The sequence below is a fragment of the Paramisgurnus dabryanus genome, chromosome 24 (genome assembly GCF_030506205.2).
Source record: "Paramisgurnus dabryanus chromosome 24, PD_genome_1.1, whole genome shotgun sequence".
Lineage (NCBI taxonomy): Eukaryota > Metazoa > Chordata > Actinopteri > Cypriniformes > Cobitidae > Paramisgurnus > Paramisgurnus dabryanus.
In genome coordinates this window covers 4689507-4712647 of record NC_133360.1, presented here as the reverse complement: position 1 = coordinate 4712647, position 23141 = coordinate 4689507, and the positions used below count along the sequence as shown (strand labels likewise).

General features: G+C 42.9%; 1 protein-coding gene across 2 annotated transcripts in view; it reads right to left on the bottom strand.

Moving 5' to 3' along the window:
• LOC135721226 (uncharacterized) overlaps window positions 1-23141 on the bottom strand; it is a 165508-nt gene that overhangs the window by 14884 nt on the left and 127483 nt on the right. For both annotated transcript variants that reach the window (XM_065243418.1, XM_065243417.2), the window contains 2 exons: window positions 21410-21757; window positions 11301-11612 (listed from right to left, as the gene is read on the bottom strand). In XM_065243418.1, coding sequence (XP_065099490.1) covers window positions 11301-11612; window positions 21410-21757 — 660 coding nt within the window. The remainder of the gene's footprint in view (window positions 1-11300; window positions 11613-21409; window positions 21758-23141) is intronic.

Here is a 23141-nt window from a genome sequence, read left to right as displayed (position 1 = left end):
GTGTTGTTCTGTTGGTTCAGCAAAATGTTGAGATAGTTTACTGACAACAAAACTTAAATCTGGTCGTGTGCAAGTGGACAAATAGATTAAACTTCCCACTGCCTCTCTGAACTTCTTTGGCTCTTTCATTTTTTCAACATCTTCTGAATATTCAAGCTTAGGTTCACATGGGGTTTCTCTAGATTTACAATCCTGCATACCAAAACGATCTAGTATTTTACACACATACAGTCTTGTTCAAAATAATAGCAGTACAATGTGACTAACCAGAATAATCAAGGTTTTTAGTATATTTTTTATTGCTACGTGGCAAACCAGTTACCAGTAGGTTCAGTAGATTCTCAGAAAACAAATGAGACCCAGCATTCATGATATGCACGCTCTTAAGGCTGTGCAATTGGGCAATTAGTTGAATTAGTTGAAAAGGGTGTGTTCAAAAAAATAGCAGTGTGGCATTCAATCACTGAGGTCATCAATTTTGTGAAGAAACAGGTGTGAATCAGGTGGCCCCTATTTAAGGATGAAGCCAACACTTGTTGAACATGCATTTGAAAGCTGAGGAAAATGGGTCGTTCAAGACATTGTTCAGAAGAACAGCGTACTTTGATTAAAAAGTTGATTAGAGAGGGGAAAACCTATAAAGAGGTGCAAAAAATGATAGGCTGTTCAGCTAAAATGATCTCCAATGCCTTAAAATGGAGAGCAAAACCAGAGAGACGTGGAAGAAAACGGAAGACAACCATCAAAATGGATAGAAGAATAACCAGAATGGCAAAGGCTCAGCCAATGATCACCTCCAGGATGATCAAAGACAGTCTGGAGTTACCTGTAAGTACTGTGACAGTTAGAAGACGTCTGTGTGAAGCTAATCTATTTTCAAGAATCCCCCGCAAAGTCCCTCTGTTAAAAAAAAGGCATGTGCAGAAGAGGTTACAATTTGCCAAAGAACACATCAACTAGCCTAAAGAGAAATGGAGGAACATTTTGTGGACTGATGAGAGTAAAATTGTTCTTTTTGGGTCCAAGGGCCACAGGCAGTTTGTGAGACGACCCCCAAACTCTGAATTCAAGCCACAGTACACAGTGAAGACAGTGAAGCATGGAGCATGATATGGGCATGTTTCTCCTACTATGGTGTTGGGCCTATTTATCGCATACCAGGGATCATGGATCAGTTTGCATATGTTAAAATACTTGAAGAGGTCATGTTGCCCTATGCTGAAGAGGACATGCCCTTGAAATGGTTGTTTCAACAAGACAATGACCCAAAACACACTAGTAAACGGGCAAAGTCTTGGTTCCAAACCAACAAAATTAATGTTATGGAGTGGCCAGCCCAATCTCCAGACCTTAATCCAATTGAGAACTTGTGGGGTGATATAAAAAATGCTGTTTCTGAAGCAAAACCAAGAAATGTGAATGAAGTGTGGAATGTTGTTAAAGAATCATGGAGTGGAATAACAGCTGAGAGGTGCCACAAGTTGGTTGACTCCATGCCACACAGATGTCAAGCAGTTTTAAAAAACTGTGGTCATACAACTAAATATTAGTTTAGTGATTCACAGGATTGCTAAATCCCAGAAAAAAAATGTTTGTACAAAATAGTTTTGAGTTTGTACAGTCAAAGGTAGACACTGCTATTTTTTTGAACACACCCCTTTCAACTAGTTGCCCAATTGCACAGCCTTAAGAGCGTGCATATCATGAATGCTGGGTCTTGTTTGTTTTCTGAGAATCTACTGAACCTACTGGTAACTTGTTTGCCACGTAGCAATAAAAAATATACTAAAAACCTTGATTATTCTGGTTAGTCACATTGTACTGCTATTATTTTGAACAAGACTGTATCTCTCCTGTGACATTTTGACTAGACCATCTGTTTGTTCAAAATCTACCCAGGTGAAAAGGTAGTACACTTCCATAGTGTACTTAAAGTGCTTTATTTTCGCACACAATTTTTGTACTTAATATACTAAAAATTCATCTTTAGTACTTCTTAAGATGTTCTTAAGATCATCTAAGTGTACTTCAATGTGCTATTTTGAGACACCATAAAAATGAACTAAAATGTGCTAAAAATGTATTTTAAAAATGTATTTAGGTACCACTTGTAGTACACTTTGTATGAAAGTTGAGTTCAAGTTTAGTAAAAGTGTTAACTAAATACATTTTTTAATACAGAGATAGTATGTTAAAAGTGCATTTTAGTTCATATTCATGGTGTCTCAAAATAGCACAGTGAAGTACACTTAGATGATCTTAAGAACATCTTAAGAAGTACTAAAGATGAATTTTTATTCATTTTGGCCCAAACCGGCCCACACTACACTGCAAAAAATGATTTTCAAGAAAAAAAATCTTAGTATTTTTGCCTTGTTTTCAGTAAAAATATCTAAAAAGTCTTAAATTAAAATGCTTTTTCTTGATGAAAATTACCCAAGAAAATAAGTCTAGTTTTTAGACCAAAAATATCAAATTTAAGTGATTTTGTGCATAAAACAAGCAAAAAAATCTGCCAATGGGGTAAGCAAAAAATCTTGAACATTTTCTTAAACACTAAATGCAAAAAATTCCCCATGCTTACCCCATGGGCAGATTTTTTTGCTTGTTTTATGCACAAAATCACTTACATTTAAAATTTTTGGTGTAAAAAACTAGACTTCTTTTCTTGGGTCATTTTGCTCATTAAGAAAAACCATCTTATTTTAAGAATTTTTAGATATTTTTTAATGAGAACAAGACAAAAATACTAAGAATTTTTTTCTTGAAAATCATTTTTGCAGTGTATAATTACAAATACCACCCATCTTTACACGCCTTTAAATATGTATAGCAATAGCAACTCCAATTCCATAAAAGCACTAAACCCAATTAATAGCAGAAAAGAGTGAGAGTTGACACAACAAACACTTCTAGAACATGTTATTTATTAGTTTAGTTTAGTAATTGCATATACTGTAACTTGTTTTAGGTTTCATAAGTGTGGGAAAATTTGCCATTGGATTGCCGACTTTTTACAAAATACAAGTCCTGCTTACAGTAATATTGAAAACTGATTATTACTTGCAGTACTTACAGGAAGTATTCACTAAATTCACTGAACTAAACTTGTGTGATTACAGTAATAGAGATTTTTAAGATTATCTGTCAAGTGTGTTGTTATAAACAATACACATATATTTTTCTGTAAGCAGATCTCCTGGATTGTTTGATTTTGCTTGAAGAGAAATGATACGTTTTGAAACAGACAATCAACGAAAAATCTACGAATCAGATACAATCTCGTAGTCACAGAGCAAAGAGTGCAATTATTTTATTGCAGCTTTATCACCATAATTTTGTGTTTTATCAAGGGGTTTTGAAAGCAGTTCTGCTTACCGCACGCACTTATCTCTCGTCTCTCTCCCTCTCCTCACTGACACACTTTGCGTGCTGGTGCTGCGCTGCCAGTGCCACCACCGCCACCATCATCATCACCAGCGACGCGAGTTGAAGGTCCTACTGTGTTATTTTAACACATCTTGCAGCGTCTGCTGAAGAGCCTGTTTCTTTTGTCGCGCAGTTCTGCGCCTCCCTTGCGTGTTATCTCCATCTCTATTTTGACACGTGAACTGACCGATGACGCATGCTCGCCTGCACAGAGACCAAAGCGGCGATTGGGCCAGCTTAATGTCAATCAAAAATAACCAATGGGCTGCTGCTGAATGGGCCGGTCTATCTAGGGAAAAAAAGACGATGACTGGGCTGGGCAGTCATTGGGCCAGCTTAATGTCATTAAAAAAAATAACCAATGGGCTGCTGCTTAAATGTCAGTGGGTCGGTCTGTCTAGAAAAAAAGACGCTAACTGGGCTGCTCAGCAGACAAAGATAGTATGAGATGTAGCGGCCCAAAAAGTACGTCGGCCCACCGGGAAACTGCCCGGTGTGCCAGATGGCCAGTCCGCCCCTGATTTGATGTAAGATCAAGTCTTCTTGTGCTGCTTTTTGTATAACCACTCTCACACTTGTCATATCTGCTGTGGGTGAGAATGTCTCATCATAGTCAGTCCCTTGTTTCTGACTATAGCCTTTTGCGACAAACCTTGCTTTGTATTTTCAGATCCATCAATGTCTCTCTTAATTGTGTAAACCCATCTGCCTCCAACAGGTTGTTTTCCTGGTGGCAACTGAGTAAGTGTAAAGGTTTTGTTCTCCTCCAGCGATCGCATTTCTTTGTCCATGGTATCCTTCCAATGCTTTTATTTTGTTGATGTTATGGCGTCCTGGTAGGTTATTGGCATATCACATACAGCTCTATAACAAAAGTCTATGCATGTTTTCAGTTTGTCCTCCGCATTTTCAACCTCGAAATCCTGTAAATGAGCTGGTCTCCTCCTCGTCCTTGGTGGGTTTCTTCTAATTACAGTCTCAGATGGTTTACCTGGCTGTGGAGTTTCAGTCTGTTCAGGCAAAGTCTCTGAAAAACCACTCTGAATGCCTTGATTTGGATTTTCCTCACTTTCATCAACATTTTTCTCTCTGCCAATGATCTTAGGAGTAATATCCACACATTCTGTGTAAGATTCAGATGTTTGTGTTTCCCTTTCTTTGGTTGTCCTAGTTGTGAACTTCACTAACCTGTGTTTTTGGACCTTTTCTGTGTTGGGGTAGTAGGTAAGCCGGGCTGTTTTTATCATAACCGATGAAAACGCCTTGTTCACATCTGGAGTCCAATTTGCCTTTCTCTTGTTTGTAAGCGAAACATGTTGATCCAAATTTCTGCATTTTGGAAACATCTGGCTTTTTGCCTACGAACAGCTCGTATGGTGTTTTCTTTGTACGTCTATTGTAGCACCTGTTTCTCACATAGGCTGATGTTTGCATGGCGTAGTTCCACAAGTTATCTGGTAACTCACTTTCTATCAGTAAGCATCTGCTCATGTCGTAGAGGGTTCTCCAACCTCTCTCCGCTGTGCCATTCTGGTGAGGTGAATAAGGTGCAGACGTCTCATGTCGGATCTTATTCTTTGTTAACAGGGCTTGAAAATCTCGACTCGTAAACTCAGTGCCATTGTCTGAACGAATACACTTGACTTCTCCATAGGGTGCTATGTCTGCTAGAAACTTTTCTGTAGCTTGTAGCGTGTCAGCTTTAGACTTCAGAAAGTACACTAAAATAGTACCTGAGTAGTCATCTGTAAAAGACTGTGCATATTTGTGTCCTTCTTTGCTCTGTATTGGCATAGGTCCGGCCAAGTCAGTGTGGATCAGTTCTAAGGGTTTCTTTGCCTTTCTGTCTGGCTCCCCGTTTCTTGTCTGAGTGAATTTTCCCTGTGTACACACTTCACATAACTGATTTGGTCTGGTTATGTTTCCTTTTATATCCATGCCTTTAACTACACCTTGTAACTTTTGTATGTCTTCGTAGTTACAATGTCCAAAAATTTCATGCCAGGTTTGTAAATCGTGACAAACTTTACATTGGTCAACATTCTCTTCAATAGTTGGCAAATAGTACAAGTTTCCACTTTCATGAATCTCAAACCTGCTGCCGTCTTTAGTTACCATGTGACTGTTCCCTCTCTTGAAGGTGATTGTTGCTCCTCCGTTTATTGCTCTCGCTACTGAGAAGATGTCATTTGGGTACGAAGGCATGTATAGAGCGTCCCTCAGTTGTGCTCTGTGGTGTCGTCCAGCGCTGTCAAGGAAATAAACAACTGCTGTTCCTCTTTGTTGTGCCATTCCACTGCACTTTGTCCCGTCGGCTAGTTCTACTGAATGAGTCTCAGATTGAAAAGAGCTGTCAAAACTTTTGAACTTTTTGATGTCATTTACAATATGAGATGTCGCTCCAGCATCTACCATTATACCTTTCTTCTTTACGTTGTCTTGCTGTCTTCCATATTCTGAGTGTTCAGCTTTGAAGACATGGTCTTGGTCACTGTCTTGTTCATCTGCAACCTTTCTAGCACCATCTTTCTCTCCCTTTTTCTTGCATAGGAATTCTGCATGTGTACTATTTTTGCAATGATTACACCACACTCTTTTGTAGGATTTTCTTGCTTTATGTCCTTTCAATCCGCATTTATAACATGTCACATTGACATCTTCATCTTTTCTTTCTTTAGTGTGTGACTTGAAAGGGCCTCGTGATTCTCTCGTGTGTGCTTTCATCACATTATCTATGGCTTCTGTGCTTTTCATTTTCTCCGCCTCCTCGTAAATCCGTAATCTTCTTTTAAAGTCAATAAACATAACGTATTCTTCATTTTGCGTTATGTGTATTGCTAGCGGTTTAAAAGAGTCTGGTAATCCGCGGAGAATCATAGCTATGGTTAGCCCGTCACTCATGGTTTCTCCTGCATCTCTCAGGGCAGTGATGAGGTTCTCTGCTCTTATTAAGTAATCGGTAACACTCTCGTTGTCCGTCATGCGTAGCTGAGTTAACGATGTGTACATATTTATAATGCGTGGCTTACTTTTTCCTGAGTAATGCTCTTTCAATGCTTTCCGGCCATCATCAGCAGCTTCATGTCTTATCAGTGATAGGCTTTTGTCATCTATCAGTCTTATTAACTCCGCATAGCAACCAGCATTTTTTCGTATATCTTCGGCTAGCTGTTCTGCGTTAGCATCAGTGGGCTCATGCAAAATAGTCTGTTTTACCTTTGAGAATGTAAATAGCCAAGGAATCTTGTTTCCCAAAGGTCATATTTATCTTTGCATCCGTCAAACAAAAGCTGCGGTGCTAGACCTCCGGTCATCCTGGTTGCCATTTTGTAAACTCTTTACTTTTACCAATGTGCTTTCTTCGTTAAGCTTAATAACGCGTAATACGTCGCGTAACAGACTTACTCAAGATGTTCGCTTGTTTTCTCTCCTGGGCCCATAACATGTTGAACTCTGAGTGCGCAGTTTTATCATAACTCGTGTGAAAACAAACAAACGTTACACCATCTCATCACTTCAGCATCCACTGCTTTATTTTCTCACATGGCAGAAGAACATGCCTGGACTTGGTTACAGCGTAAACACGTAGCGGCGTAATGACGTAACAACATGATGTCATCACGCATAAGCGCAATACAATGACAAGAGTGCAATACTTTAACAGATACGTTTATTGTCTTCTAGCTTCCCTGACTGAGTACCTGATACCAGACCTTTATTCTTCTCTCTCTCTCTCTCTCTCTCTCTCTCTCTCTCTCTCTCTCTCTCTCTCTGCGCAATGTCTAATGACCTGCGCATTCTCGAGGACGTTCTGAAGTTGTGTTTGACTTGACGCGAAGCTGCTAGACCTCAGAAGATAATACGCATGGTATTAAAAATGCGTCGTGCAAATGAGCGGTAAAAATACGGTCGTTTCGTACTCAAGAGCATGAATCCTACCTTTCATATGAAAGAAACACTCGCTTTGCGTCAGTGGAAAGTGGTCGCTTAAATATGGGGTTTCTTTCATAAGATTTGAACTGAGGCGGGTCTGCATTAGCGCGCGCCTGTCTCGTCCATCTCCATGGTTCTTTTTGCGCGTTCCCCCGCCCATCAATCATCCGTTGCGCGTCTTTATCACCTTGCTTTTTAAAAAAAAAATTCTCAGTAACGGATATGATTTAAAATGTATCGAAGTACAATACTTTAAACAAAACATACTTAAGTAAAAGTAAAAGTACAGATTTTAAAAACTACTCAAAAAAGTAAAAGTACACAAAAAAACTACTCAATTACAGTAACGTGAGTATATGTAATTCGTTACTTTCCACCTCTGCCTAAAAGGTACCTTTTTGTACATTAATGGGTATACAACACATTAAAATGTTGTACCTTATGGGGTACAATATTATACCCTAAGGACCAATTGTGTACCTTAAGGAACAATTTTGTACCAGTTAAATTTAAGGGGTACAAAGCAGTTAACTGTACCTTTAAAGGTACAAAATAGATCCTTAAGGAACAGTAATGTACCTGAAAAGGTACAACATTGTATTATGTTTATATACCTGTAAAGGTACAAAACGGTACCTTGGGGTACCGCCACAGTGACAAAAAAGGTAAATTTTTGTACCTTTTTTTCTGACAGTGTACCTGTAATATTTCAAAAGAAAACTGTAATTTATCACTCTTCCATCTACGTTCAGCTTTTCTGCAAAGCTGTCTAAGAGCCCTTGTATAATTATTAAACCAAGTCTGAGGCAAAGATGTAGGCTTTTTGTTCTTAATTGGAACAATATCATTTATAATGTCCAGGCAGACAGAATTAAAAGCAAAAATCAGTTCATCCGTGTCCATCAAAGGTCCAGCAGTTTCTAGTAATGATGAGATAGGGCTATTTGCATACGCCTTGGCAAAATGATTTGCCATTAACTTAGTCATCTAACGAAAATAAACATCTTTAAATGATCTCTTTGGTGAGGTAACGGATAGATCAAATCTAAAAAAAGACTGGTCTATGGTCTGATATAACATTGTCCTCTGTAACCACATCCTTAGGTAACTCCATGGATAAAACCAGATCAAGAGTATGCCCATGACTGTGTGTTGCATCGAGAACAAATTTTGTTAAATTAAAAGTCAATGAGATCAGAGAACTGAGGACTTGATGAGCAGCACACATGAATATTAAAGTCCCCAACGATTAAGGCGTTGTCCGTGATGAGTACAATGTGTGAGAGAAAGTTAGCGAAGTCCTTTGTGAAGTCCTTGTTATATTTGGGAGGACGATAAATGAGAGCACAGTAGAGGGTCTGAGCCAGATTTAGGTTAAACATCTGTACCTCAAAGGAAAAATATTCCTCCGATACAATAGAGCATTTAAAAAGCGCAGCCACCCGCCCACCACGACCAGACATGCTCTGGGAGTTAAAAACATTATAGTTCGCAGGTAACAGCTCTCTGCAAGAAAACAGTTATCCGTTGGTTCAAGCCATGTCTAAGTTAAAAACAGGAAATCCAAGTCTTTGGAGACCACGAAGTATAAAAGTTTTGTTTCTCACTGACCCTACATAAAGCAAAGCAGCGTTGACTTCAATAAGATCCAATGGGCGATATTGAGGTAATGATAAATACTGTAAATCCATTACAGAGCGGTGAGCTGGCGGTTCATTCCGATTATGAGGCTTTATCCACACACGCAGAGTAAAGACCAAAGGCAGGATAGACCGGCCAAAGCCACGACCAAACGAACCGAGGGTCAATCGCCTGGTTTGCCCGTTTATTTTTTGCAGTTCTCGCAAACCTGTCCCCACATTTTCCTTGTCTTTTGTGATGCTTCTTTTTGTAGAAGGAGTCACGGTAACTGCGGAAGATCTCCAGCAGAATAAGCAGCAGGTGATTGGGGAGGTTTGAAGTTTTGACATCAGTTGTAAATTACCAGTCTTCAGAAGTAATTGAGGTTTTAATTTCCAGTAGTTTCAGGAGATCATAGCTCAGTACAGATGAGGTAATAGGCGGAAACAACATCATAAAAAAAGACAAATATACAGTCTTGTTCAAAATAATAGCAGTACAATGTGACTAACCAGAATAATCAAGGTTTTTAGTATATTTTTATTGCTACGTGGCAAACAAGTTACCAGTAGGTTCAGTAGATTCTCAGAAAACAAACAAGACCCAGCATTCATGATATGCACGCTCTTAAGGCTGTGCAATTGGGCAATTAGTTGAAAGGGGTGTGTTCAAAAAAATAGCAGTGTCTACCTTTGACTGTACAAACTCAAAACTATTCTGTACAAACTTTTTTTTTTCTGGGATTAAGCAATCCTGTGAATCACTAAACTAATATTTAGTTGTATAACCACAGTTTTTTAAAACTGCTTGACATCTGTGTGGCATGGAGTCAACCAACTTGTGGCACCTCTCAGCTGTTATTCCACTCCATGATTCTTTAACAACATTCCACAATTCATTCACATTTCTTGGTTTTGCTTCAGAAACAGCATTTTTGATATCACCCCACAAGTTCTCAATTGGATTAAGGTCTGGAGATTGGGCTGGCCACTCCATAACATTAATTTTGTTGGTTTGGAACCAAGACTTTGCCCGTTTACTACTGTGTTTTGGGTCATTGTCTTGCTGAAACAACCATTTCAAGGGCATGTCCTCTTCAGCATTGGGCAACATGACCTCTTCAAGTATTTTAACATATGCAAACTGATCCATGATCCCTGGTATGCGATAAATAGGCCCAACACCATAGTAGGAGAAACATGCCCATATCATGCTCCATGCTTCACTGTCTTCACTGTGTACTGTGGCTTGAATTCAGAGTTTGGGGGTCGTTTCACAAACTGCCTGTGGGCCTTGGACCCAAAAAGAACAATTTTACTCTCATCAGTCCACAAAATGTTCCTCCATTTCTCTTTAGGCCAGTTGATGTGTTCTTTGATGTGGCAAATTGTAACCTCTTCTGCACATGCCTTTTTTTAACAGAGGGACTTTGCGGGGGATTCTTGAAAATAGATTAGCTTCACACAGACGTCTTCTAACTGTCACAGTACTTACAGGTAACTCCAGACTGTCTTTGATCATCCTGGAGGTGATCATTGGCTGAGCCTTTGCCATTCTGGTTATTCTTCTATCCATTTTGATGGTTGTCTTCCGTTTTCTTCCACGTCTCTCTGGTTTTGCTCTCCATTTTAAGGCATTGGAGATCATTTTAGCTGAACAGCCTATCATTTTTTGCACCTCTTTATAGGTTTTCCCCTCTCTAATCAACTTTTTAATCAAAGTACGCTGTTCTTCTGAACAATGTCTTGAACGACCCATTTTCCTCAGCTTTCAAATGCATGTTCAACAAGTGTTGGGTTCATCCTTAAATAGGGGCCACCTGATTCACACCTGTTTCTTCACAAAATTGATGACCTCAGTGATTGAATGCCACACTGCTATTTTTTTGAACACACCCCTTTCAACTAATTCAACTAATTGCCCAATTGCACAGCCTTAAGAGCGTGCATATCATGAATGCTGGGTCTCATTTGTTTTCTGAGAATCTACTGAACCTACTGGTAACTTGTTTGCCACGTAGCAATAAAAAATATACTAAAAACCTTGATTATTCTGGTTAGTCACATTGTACTGCTATTATTTTGAACAAGACTGTAAGCAATATCTGATATGCTCAAGACCCGACGGCTTGCCGTGCAACATGCTGGCGCCATCTTTAACTCAGTAGGAGGTTTAAACAGAAGTCAGAGTTAAACACAGTGTGAAAATCTTCAGTGTAAGTTAATAGTCAGAAATCACTCTTACATCTACAGTATACTGTCAACAGAGTACAGATGATAATAAAATCATTATTATACTAAAACATTTCAGTTACTCACCCTCGACATAAACAATGAATCTCCTGTTTGATGTTTCTCCATCTCTGGTGATCTTCAGTCTATAAACTCCAGGGAGTTTCTGTCTGATGTCTTTGATGTTGAGATCTCCAGTCTGAGGATTCAGCTCCAGTTTATCTCTGAATTCATCATCATCACCATCATATGTACTGAAGATCTTGTTGGCAGGATTGATTTCAGCTATGAGAGTTTCTCCAGATCTCCACTCTATCAGATCACCTCTCTTTATGTCTTTAACTTCAGTCTTCAGATCAACAGATTTCCCCTCATCCACTCGCAGTTCATTTTTTGTAACTGTAACAGAAACACAAATGAAATCAATTCAGTTGATTTTTCATCTATTAAGTGTTTTATTTACGATTATAAACATCGGCTCATATTCTCATAAATTAATTTTTGTTTATTAATTTTTGTTTATTATCCTAATACTGAGATTACAACTAATGTGCAAATCACTTTAAAAATCTCTTTTGTTCAATATTAGTGGTATTAACTATCATATTTTTTTAAGTCAATGTGTTTTATTGGGGTTTATTTTAGGAAACTGGTGAAAAAGCAGAACAAATATCTTTGATGTTGAAAAAAGTTTTTTACTGTAAAAACTAACATGGAGCTTTACTTCAACTTTACTTTAAAATAATCTGAAAGATTAAACTTTTTAATTTAGCATATGAAACAAATAACAAAAATCGACACATTTGACATATTTTAGTTCTACTACAGTAAATCTGTGAGTAAAAAATAATAAATGTCTGTTATAATGTGGGACAAACACACTTTACTGCAATAAGAGTTTTATAAATAAAAGTTATAAAATAAAAGTTTAACAGATGTTATTCAGATACAAATACACACAATTCATAATGTGCATGTTTAGATCCTGGTTTTATATTTAATCCTCTATAAAATTACCTACAATGTCTTTTCTGTAGACATTTATCTTTTAATCGGTTGATGTGTTTTCTGTCACTTTGGTGTTGCTAGGATTATGTTTAAATGGTTGAGTTACAGGAACAGCTTTTATTGTCTCAAACAGTTAATGGTTTGGTGATTTTTCGTGTTTTATAAAATGAAGGCTATGTAAGGAATAATCCACGGCTAGCCATGCATTAAGGGTTTTAATGCACAACGTAGAGGCGAGGTTGGTTGCCTCTGCGAAGTGCATTAAAAACCCTTTAATGCATGGCTAGCCATGGATTATCCAGCTTATTCCTTGGTTATTTGCCAAGTTAAAGCTGTAATTAATGTTTACAGTGTAATTTTTTAACAGACAGGTAAAAATGACGGTCATTTTCTTAAGTTAAGGCTCGCACTCCGTCCACTTTAAATAAAGTAGTGCCATATTATTGCTTTTATTTAAATGAATTATCACATTTATTTAAATTCATTATTAAAAGAGAAAGAGAGAACTCAAAGAGGATACGAGAGAGAGAGAGAGAGAGAGAGAGAGAGAGAGAGAGAGAGAGAGAGAGAGAGAGAGAGAGAGAGAGAGAGAGATGCGTGCGCGAGTTACCTGTGGCTGTGTGCGTCTCTTCTTTAAAGTCTATCCCCTCGTTGCTTAAGCATATAGTTAACTTAATGATTCTTTAATTGATTTATTAAAATAATTTATGAATGACTGGCAACACTGAGAAAAAGAGAGAGAGAGAGAGAGAGGCACTTTCGCTTGCTCTCTCGCTCTCTCTTCAAGTGTAACTGTGTTACTATGGTTACCAATGTTTATAGTAGCGGATTAATTTCTAACTGTAATCAAACTGACTGGAACTACCTGTGGATTAAACGGTTTTAATGCACACCTTCCAGCCAATCAGAATCGAGTATTTAAACAGACCATGGTATAATAGAAATTAATACTGAAGTGTGTAATTATTATGACCACACCAATAGAAAATAGCTAAACCAGTAAATGTTTTCAACCGTTTGTTTCTGAACATTTGTCTGCCACTGTTTAGATTACTGATAGTCATGTGCTAAACTCACACTATTGGTTAGATCAGTGTTGATGTGTCAAACACAAACAACTATACATATTAGGGCTTTCAAAATCATGATATGGGTAGGTTTGTTCAAAAATACAAAATTTTGAGAAAAAAGCTGAAAATTGCATTTCTGTATAGGGCTTTTGTTTTAGTACTATTTTCAAAATATATTAGGAGTTTACAATGTTGTTGATTTAGCTGATGCTTCAGTTTTGTATAAATTTGGTAAGAAGCTGTAAGAAACTAGCCTGGCTGCGCCCTCCTATGCACTCAATTTCATTTTCCTTCAGTACTACACATCTGGGATTTCGGTCTATTCTAGCGTTTCGAGAAATCTAATTGTAGGACCAATCAGCGAACAGAGGGGAATGGCTAAGAACGATGACGTTGAGGTCGTGCGTCAGTTTGAGTTCAGTAATGGCAGCGGAGAAAGACGTGAGAAAAGCTATTCGGTCCATTGTTGCAAAACTGCCGAATATATAGAAGTTAAAGCCGGACCAAGAACAATGTTTGCAAAGTTTTGTTGGTCTGACCATTTGGACTTGATGTTTCCGGCCGGTTTCGGCGCATGATATACGTCACGACCACACGTTAGATCGCCTATGGCAGATCCTGAGTGACTCTGGGCAGATCCAATAGTGTTGAACTTTAACAGAGAACCTGCTTACAAGGAAGTAAATGTTTCTCAATGGAGAGCAGCCAGAGTCTCTGTACAAATGAAATGTTCAAGAGTCTGGTAGAACCAGGGTAATAAGAAAGAGTTGAGAGATAAAATTAAAAGTTGTTTAGAGAGAAAGCCACAGTGATAAACATCTTTAAATGAAGGATGATGTGACTCATTGACCACATTTACATGCACCCCTTTTAATGTGATTATAATGGGATTTTGGCAAGATTATACTTTACCTCATGTAAACACAATACTTAGATCAAAATAATGTGATTAATTTAATCGCAGTAAGTAATTAAAACAGGTGACGTACACAGTTTTTAATTACAGTATGCATCCACATAAATGCTTTAATCGCATATATACTGCACTAACTAAATTAGTTTTAGTCACACACATTAAGCGCAAATTCATTTTAAATTTGACATTAGGAAGTTTTCCCTGAACTCCGTCAACACAGCTCGCTGTCAGCAGTCTGCCTTCATCCAGAAACAGCACAAATAACGCAACAGCAGCGTATAAAATCCTTAACAGGCACTGTCATAATATTTCTGTCTTCTAAGTAAATGAAAACAGTGGGCAGTATATGTGAGTTCATCATTTGTGCTCTGCATTGGGCTATGAGTGAATAATCCGAAGATAAAAACAGGATGTAAACAGAAGTAAAGACAGGGTTCCCACTATAAGCCAAATGTCCATTTCCCTGACTTTCAATGTCTGATTACATGATATTCCAGAAATTCCATGACCCGTAGGAAGTTGGAACCCTGGTGAAGAGATTAACACTCCAGCCATGTAAACATCTTACTGCGATTAAGTTCTTAATTGAAAATAGTCGCATTATTGGTTTATATGTTAACATAGTCAATGATTATGTTGTTTTGGAGCATCTTATTGGATTATAATGCTATAATGTTTGTTCAATCAAAAGCTCTCAATATCTCCTGTAATACATTTATAACACTGAAATGATCAAGCAGATGTTTCATAAACTAAAGGCTGTTAGTCATTTTATAAATAAAGCGCTCAAACATCATCTCATAGTCATATAGCCCATAACATAAAAACTGAAATATATGAACAAAAATACAAATTAAAAAATCTACAGTTTATGATATAAAAATAAAACGAGTGAACTAAAGTCATACAGAACTCATAGTTCCCTTTCAGTCGGTCACTACGACGTCACGTCGTGACCGACGAATTGGGAACTCGCTTAGAGAGACCAATCTGCTTCGAATACTACTAAAACGCCAATGAACTTGGCATTGAGATATTTGCATAATGCTGGCGCCGCCCCGCCAGGTGCGTATATAAGCAGCAGGTGCAAATAGGGAAATTAGCTTTTTATCGCTTCGAAAGCCGGCAGTATCTGCTACTGAGAAGCTACTTTACTCTGGTGGGATTCGATTGCTGAAGTTGGTTGGACTAGCAGTACCACAGCGGACGCTTCGCTTAATTCCACGGCTCTACACCTGTTTGTTGTTTTGAGTTTAGTGTGTGCGTTGCCTTCCCTGTGCGCATCATCAACTGAGCATCTGAGTGAATTTCCCTAAAAGAGTGATACGAGAGAGCTTTGTGCCTTGTTAAAGGCAGCCACTCTCTCGTATATCCGGACATCAGCGTCCTTTTCAGGATGGCTTTTCGTCCGTGCGATCTTGGGTGCGGCAAATACATGGGTCCGAAGGACGGTCACGAGCGTTGTCTTTCGTGTTTGGGCATCGAGCACGCAGAGGCAGCGTTCGCTGGGGGTAAGTGTTCTCACTGCGAGAACATGTCCCTTGTGGATTTGCGCAGACGGTTGTCTTTCCTCCGGGAAAAGCGCAACCCGCGTCATGCGAGTGCTGAACGCCGCCACGGTGCGGCCGTGAAGCTCTCAAAGGACGACCTGCGCATCACTGTGCTGAGCCGAGCGGGGGATTCGTCCTCAGGCTCTCAGCCTCCTCATCCACAGCCGGTTGATGTGCCGATGGAGACTTCAGCGTCGTGTTCTACGATGTCTCTAGAATCCATCGTGCCGCCCTCCGGGTCCACCGACGCCGCAGCATCCGAGGGTGGGCCTCCTCCCCCTGACGTGGACCCCGACGCCCTTCCTCCCTCTGGTCGGGTTGGGACGCCGGAGTTCGATCCAGAGATGGTGGCCGTGCTCGCTCGAGCGGCGGAGACCGTAGGGTTAGAGTGGGTTCCCCCCCCTCAGCCCGAACCGTCCCGCCTGGATGATTGGTTCTTTGGAGCTGCCCGGGTGTCACAACCCTCTCCACCGGTGCCTTTCTTCCCCGAGGTGCACGAGGAGCTGACTAGAACCTGGAAGTCGCCGTTTTCCACGAGATTACGGCCGTTTCAGCCCTCCCCCCTCACCTCCCTCACCGGCGGAGCCGCTAAGGGTTACACGGGGATCCCTCCCGTGGAGCGTGCTGTCGCGATGCAGCTGTGTCCGGCTCACGCTCCCTCTTGGAAGGACCGCCCAACCCTCCCCTCTCGTGCCTGCAGACAGTCCTCCGGTTTAACGGGCGCTACCCACCAGGCATGTGGAGAGGCGGCTTCAGCCCTGCACGCAATGGCGTTGCTGCAGGTTCACCAAGCGAAGGCCTTGAGGGATCTGCACGAGGGAGGACACGACTCGCCTGTCCTTTCAGAGCTCCGGGCTGCCACTGACCTGGCTCTTCGCGCTACGAAGGTGACAGCGCAGGCGATTGGTCGTGCCATGTCCACCATGGTGGTCCAGGAACGCCACTTATGGCTATGTCTGGCAGACATGTCGGATGCGGAGAAGAACAAGTTCTTGGACGCTCCAGTGTCCCAGGCTGGCCTCTTCGGTGAGTCGGTGGAGTCCTTCGCCCAGCAGTTCTCCGCCGCCCAGAAGCAGACGGAGGCGATCGCTCAGATCATGCCCCGGCGCAAGCGACCTGCATCTCGCCCTCCAGCGCCGGCGGGCCCGTCTGCTCCTCGCCGAGGGCGCCCTGCGGCGGCTGCCTCCACCCCCCCCACTAGAACATCTTCCAGGCCACGGAGGGGGAACAGCCGTCGGCAGCCCGCCCCGCCCGCCCCACCCGCTTCCCATGGTAAACGGAAATCGAAGCGGCCCTGAGACGGGCGACCTGGAATTGGATGGGATCACTCTTCTGGAGACGGTGACGGCATCGCTCCCTCCACCGGTAGAGGGCCGGATGGAGAATCCTTGGTTTCGTTTTGTTTCTGTTCCGCCGGCTTCTCAGCCGGCACCCACAAAACCACAAAAAGAGTGCATTCCTATTCCTTCTCCAGGTCTTCAGAGGATCGAGAGAGATGTGAGCGGGCATTCACATGCTTTTCCTCCCTCTCCTCTATCGCCAGCGGGTGTCCTGAGGAGTTCCAGCTCTCCGCTGAGGAGACGGGACCACCAGCACCCTCTTCGGAGTCTGTGCTCTCCGCTGAGGAGACCAGACGACCGTCACCCTCAGCGGGCTCAGGTCAGTGTCACACACACACATACTGTAGATACTTATGCTGTCTCAGCAGACGTACCAGCAGTACCACCTGTCCCGCTCCGCCGCCCCCCCGCGGGTACCCCGGTAGTGCCGTTAATTCCCCTCGTACGGTCCCTGGGGGCTTGGCTTCAGCTTCCCAGCCCGTCTCGTTGGGTTTTACGCACTGTCCGCCTCGGTTACGAAATACAATTCAGCCGGCACACACCCAAATTCTCGGGCATTCGTTTCACCACGGTGAAAGCGTCCGATGCACATGTACTGCGTGCAGAGGTCGAAGTCCTGCTGGCGAAGGACGCGATCGAGCCGGTCCCTCCAACCGAGATGAGATCGGGCTTCTACAGCCCGTATTTTATAGTACCCAAAAAGGGCGGGGGGTTGCGACCGATCTTGGATTTGCGCGTTCTGAACAAATCTCTGCAGAGGAGGTCTTTCAGGATGATAACACCAAAGCAAATATTCAATTCAATTCGCCCCCAAGATTGGTTTGCGGCTATAGACCTGAGAGACGCGTACTTTCATGTGTCCATTCTCCCTCGTCACAGACCGTTTCTCCGGTTTGCATTCGAGGGACGGGCATACCAGTACAAAGTTTTACCATTCGGGCTATCCCTCTCTCCCCGTGTGTTCACGAAAGTAGTGGAGGCGGCGTTAAAACCCCTCAGAGAGAGCGGCGTTCGCATATTGGCTTACCTCGACGATTGGCTTATAATAGCGCATTCTCGACGGACGCTTTGCGAACACAGAGATTTAACGCTTCGGCATCTCGCCCGTTTGGGTCTTCGGGTCAACTGGGAAAAGAGCAAACTCTGCCCCACGCAGAGGATCTCTTTTCTCGGGATGGAACTGGACTCGATCGATTTATCGGCGCGTTTGACAGAAGAGCGCGTCCAGTCAATTCTGACTTGCCTCGGTTCATTTCGAGGGAAGAATGCGGTCCCGCTGAAACAATTTCAAAAGCTCCTGGGGCATATGGCAGCAGCAGCGGCTGTGACACCGCTCGGGCTGCTCCATATGAGACCGCTTCAGCGTTGGCTTCACGATCGAGTCCCGAGGAGAGCGTGGCGCGCCGGCATCCATCGTGTAGTTATTACACCTGCGTGTCGCCTAACATTCCCCCCGTGGTCGGACCCCGCGTTTCTCAGGTCCGGTGTGTCCATGAGACAGATCGCTCGGCATGCTGTTGTACATACAGATGCGTCCGACACGGGCCACGTACGACGAGCTTACAGCTTCAGGGGTGTGGACAGCACCCCAGTTGCACTGGCATATCAATTGCCGAGAGTTGTGGGCAGTATATCTGGGACTTGTACGCTTCGCTACGGAGCTGCGAGGGAAGGATGTAGTAGTACGCACCGACAACACTGCGACCGTTGCGTATATCAACCGTCAAGGCGGTTTGCGCTCCCGTCACCTGTCGCATCTCGCTCGTCATCTCCTCCTTTGGAGTCAGAAGCATCTGAGATCCCTTCGTGCCATTCACATTCCGGGCTCGCTCAATACAGCAGCGGACGCGCTTTCTCGAGCTGCGCGCCCCGGCGAATGGCGACTCCACCCCCAGACGGTCCAGCTAATTTGGAAGAAGTTCGGTCGTGCGCAGATAGACCTGTTTGCGTCGCCGGACGATACCCTCTGTCGCCTATTTTACTCACTAACCGAGGGCAGCCTCGGCGTGGACGCATTGGCACACAGCTGGCCTCGGGGGATGCGCAAATACGCATTCCCCCCAGTGAGCTTAATCGCACAGACACTGTGCAAAGTCAGGCAGGACGAGGAGAGCCTTTTACTGATCGCCCCATATTGGACGAGCAAGAATTGGTTTCCAGAACTAATGCTCCTCGCGACAGCCCCTCCCTGGCGGATTCCCCTGAGGAAGGACCTTCTTTCTCAAGGAGGGGGCACATTATGGCACCCGCGCCCCGACCTGTGGGATCTCCATGTGTGGTCGTTGAGCGCGCGCAAGGTTTAGGTGATTTACCACAAGCGGTATCTAACACAATCGACGCGGCACGAGCTCCGTCCACAAGACGGGCTTACGCGTTTAAATGGAACCTTTTCGTCACCTGGTGCTCTTCGCAACGCGAGGACCCCAGAGAATGCCCTATTAACATCGTGCTTTTATATCTTCAACATAGGTTAGACGGTAGGCTGTCACCCTCCACCATTAAAGTTGATATCGCTGCTATTTCTGCTCATCACTCACTTATCAACGGCAGATCAGTTGGCCAGCATGATTTGGTTATTAGATTTTTAAGAGGCGCTCGTAGGCTAAACCCCTCGCGCCCTCCTTCTATTCCTCCCTGGGACCTGTCCATGGTGCTGAAAGCCCTTCAGGCCCCCCCGTTCGAGCCTTTGCAGTCTGCGAGTCTGAAGCTTTTATCAATGAAAGCTCTGACCCTGCTAGCATTGGCCTCAGTGAAGAGAGTAGGGGATTTACATGCATTCTCTGTTGACGATTCGTGCCTTCAGTTTGGTCCTGCTGCCTCAAGCGTAACATTGAGGCCCAGACCAGGCTACGTGCCCAAAGTTCCCACTACTCCTTTCAGAGATCAAGTGGTGAGCTTGCAAGCGCTGCCTCCGGAGGACGCAGACCCAACCATGGCTTTGTTGTGCCCCGTACGCGCACTGCGACTCTACGTGGATCGCACGCAAAGCCTCAGGACCTCAGACCAGCTCTTTGTTTGTTATGGTGGCCAGCAGAAAGGGAAAGCTGTCACTAAGCAGAGGATGTCTCATTGGATAGTTGATACTATCGCCCTGGCTTATAATCTTCAGGGTATTCCTTGCCCCTTTAATTTGAGAGCGCACTCCACACGGAGTGTTGCCTCATCTTGGGCTTTAGCTCGTGGTTCCTCGCTAACAGACATCTGTAGAGCTGCTGGTTGGGCGACACCTAATACGTTCACTAGATTTTACAGTGTTCGTATCGAGCCTGTATCCTCTCGTGTTCTTTCCTCACCAGGAGGAGCACGGAGAACAGTCTCGCAGGTCGGCTTGCAGCCTCCAACTGATGCTTCATAACTGTGTCAGTATGGAAGGCCTTCAGAACAAAAATGCGTAATGGTTTGAATTGTTCTTCCTCCGCTGCCTTGGCAGCCTTTGTTGCAGAGCATTGGCTGTCAGCCTTTCACTAGCTGTATCCTCGCGAACCTACGTGTCTGGCTCGGGCTCCACATTGTGTCCCACCGGGTTCCTCTGTGAGTATTTTTCCGTGGGGTTAATCCTACCAGCCCACGTTTCCCTTAGCAGAGCACTGCTTTGCTTACACAGCCACGGCTGTCTTTTTTCCTCAACTACGGTTGACTTCGCCCACCATTAGCCCTTAAGACGGGTGGTGGCTTCCGCAGCGTTCCTATCCCGCTCAGGTAGGGCGCTTCCCAGTCGCTGGCACTTCTGTGGGGTTAAAGGAACATCTAGTGCCCGGCCTTCTGCCCTAAAACCTATCTCCTCCTCCTTAAGTGGAACCGGAGGGCTTTACGCAGACACTGGAAGAGGTCAGCCCCTAGTGGCGTTTTGGTAGGGATTCCCAATTCGTCGGTCACGACGTGACGTCGTAGTGACCGACTGAAAGGGAACGTCTCGGTTACGGATGTAACCCTCGTTCCCTGAAGGAGGGAACGGAGACGTCACGTCCCGTCGCCACAGGTGCTGCCACCTGCTGTTACGGCCGGTCTCACTTTCCGGCTTTCTCAGCGAAAAAGAAGCTAATTTCCCTATTTGCACCTGCTGCTTATATACGCACCTGGCGGGGCGGCGCCAGCATTATGCAAATATCTCAATGCCAAGTTCATTGGCGTTTTAGTAGTATACGAAGCAGATTGGTCTCTCTAAGCGAGTTCCCAATTCGTCGGTCACGACGTGACGTCTCCGTTCCCTCCTTCAGGGAACGAGGGTTACATCCGTAACCGAGACGTTCACTGATACTGTGACTGGATGATAATGAAATCATTATTACACTGAAACATTTGAGTTACTTACTTCTGACAGACACAATGAAACTCCTCTCTGAGGTTTTTCCATCTCTGATGATCCTCAGTTTATAAACTCCAGTGTGTTCCTCTCTGATGTCTTTGATGATGAGATCTCCAGTCTGAGGATTTGGCTTCAGTTTACCTCTGAATAGACCGTTACAACCATTATATGTATAAAAGATTTTGTTGGCAGGATGGATTTCAGCTATAAGAGGTAATTCACTTCTAAATATCTGGGTACATTCAATATCAAAGTTTTCTTTAAATCTCCACTCTATCTTCTCAACTCCCTGTATGTCAGTAACTTCAGTCTTCAGATCAACAGATTTCCCCTCATCCACTTTCAGTGTTTCACCTGTAACAGCAGCAGACAGAAACAGAAAGACAGAAATTAAATCAATTCAGGTGATTTTCATCTATTAAGTGTCTTATTTACTGATTATAAACATCAGCTCTTATTTTCATTAATGAATTTCTGTTTATTATTAGGTTACATCCTGAAGACATTTATTCTAATGTTTTACTTTGTAAAATGTTGTTTTTCTTATGTGCTCTGGTTGTCTCTCTTTCCCTCTGCTTGCCTTGCAGTTGATTTGCTACACCTGAGGCCCATTAGGAGTGCTGCACAGCCACGCTATCCACACTATTGCTGCGTTCCAGGCAACCTGTAACCCATAACTCACGACTTCAAAACCACTCACGACTCTGAACTGGGAGAACATCCATCTAGTACGAGTTCACGGGTGGGAAGTCACGGGTTTGACTGCCGTTCCAGTGCACTTTCACCGGTAGAAGGTTGTAAAAACACGAGTTACAGGCTGCCTGGAACGCATAAGGTCGTGAGTCGTGGTTTTGAAGTCGTAACTCACGGGTTTAAAAACCTGCCTGGAACGCAGCATATTTCTACGCCCCATGACGCTTTGCACGAATTATGGCGCAACTTCCAGCGCGTACTGTCACGGTCACTGATTACGGTCATAACTTCATGTATGAGCCAGTGTGAGGATGAAATTAACAAGTGTCCTGATACATCACATGAAGATATATTCAATTTGTTCATGTTGTTCCTCGAGGGTCTTCAATTCGCAAATATAAAACCACACTGACATACCTGTATCTCTACAGTGAGACAGTTAGTCGAGTGTTTAATACATGGAATATACAGAGACTTCTTGTTTTTAACCTTTTCAGGTGATGGTTTAGAATGTCACAACTGTCCCTCTGGTGTGAGGTTTTTTTAAATGGCAATTTTTAATCAACTTGTTTGAGTTTTTATGGCGACACATCAAGCTTCACGCGATCCGACAGCAGCAGTAACTTCTGCTTCTCATTCAACACATTGTAAGTTATTTAACCCTCAAGAGATCCTTAAAAAACTTGCGTAAGTGATCCTAAGGCCAAAAAATGACACCTTCTCAAAAATTTCTCTAAAAAAATAATACATCAATATTTTTTTCCACTTTAAATGATTCAGTCTTTTAGAACAATACTTCTGCCTGAAACATACATATAAAAATTTTGTACAAATTTTAACCCTTTATATTCCCGTTTGTTTACATTATCCCATGTTTTTTAACAAAAAAAAAACTATTTTCCAAAAAACACATTTGAACTACCATTTGATAATAACCCCATTCACACAGACCACTGGTCCCAGAAAATACCCGTAAAATTGCCAGACAAGTGTCTGTTTGTACACAAAACGATCTTCTGGGATTGTTGCAGGTGTTGTATCGAAT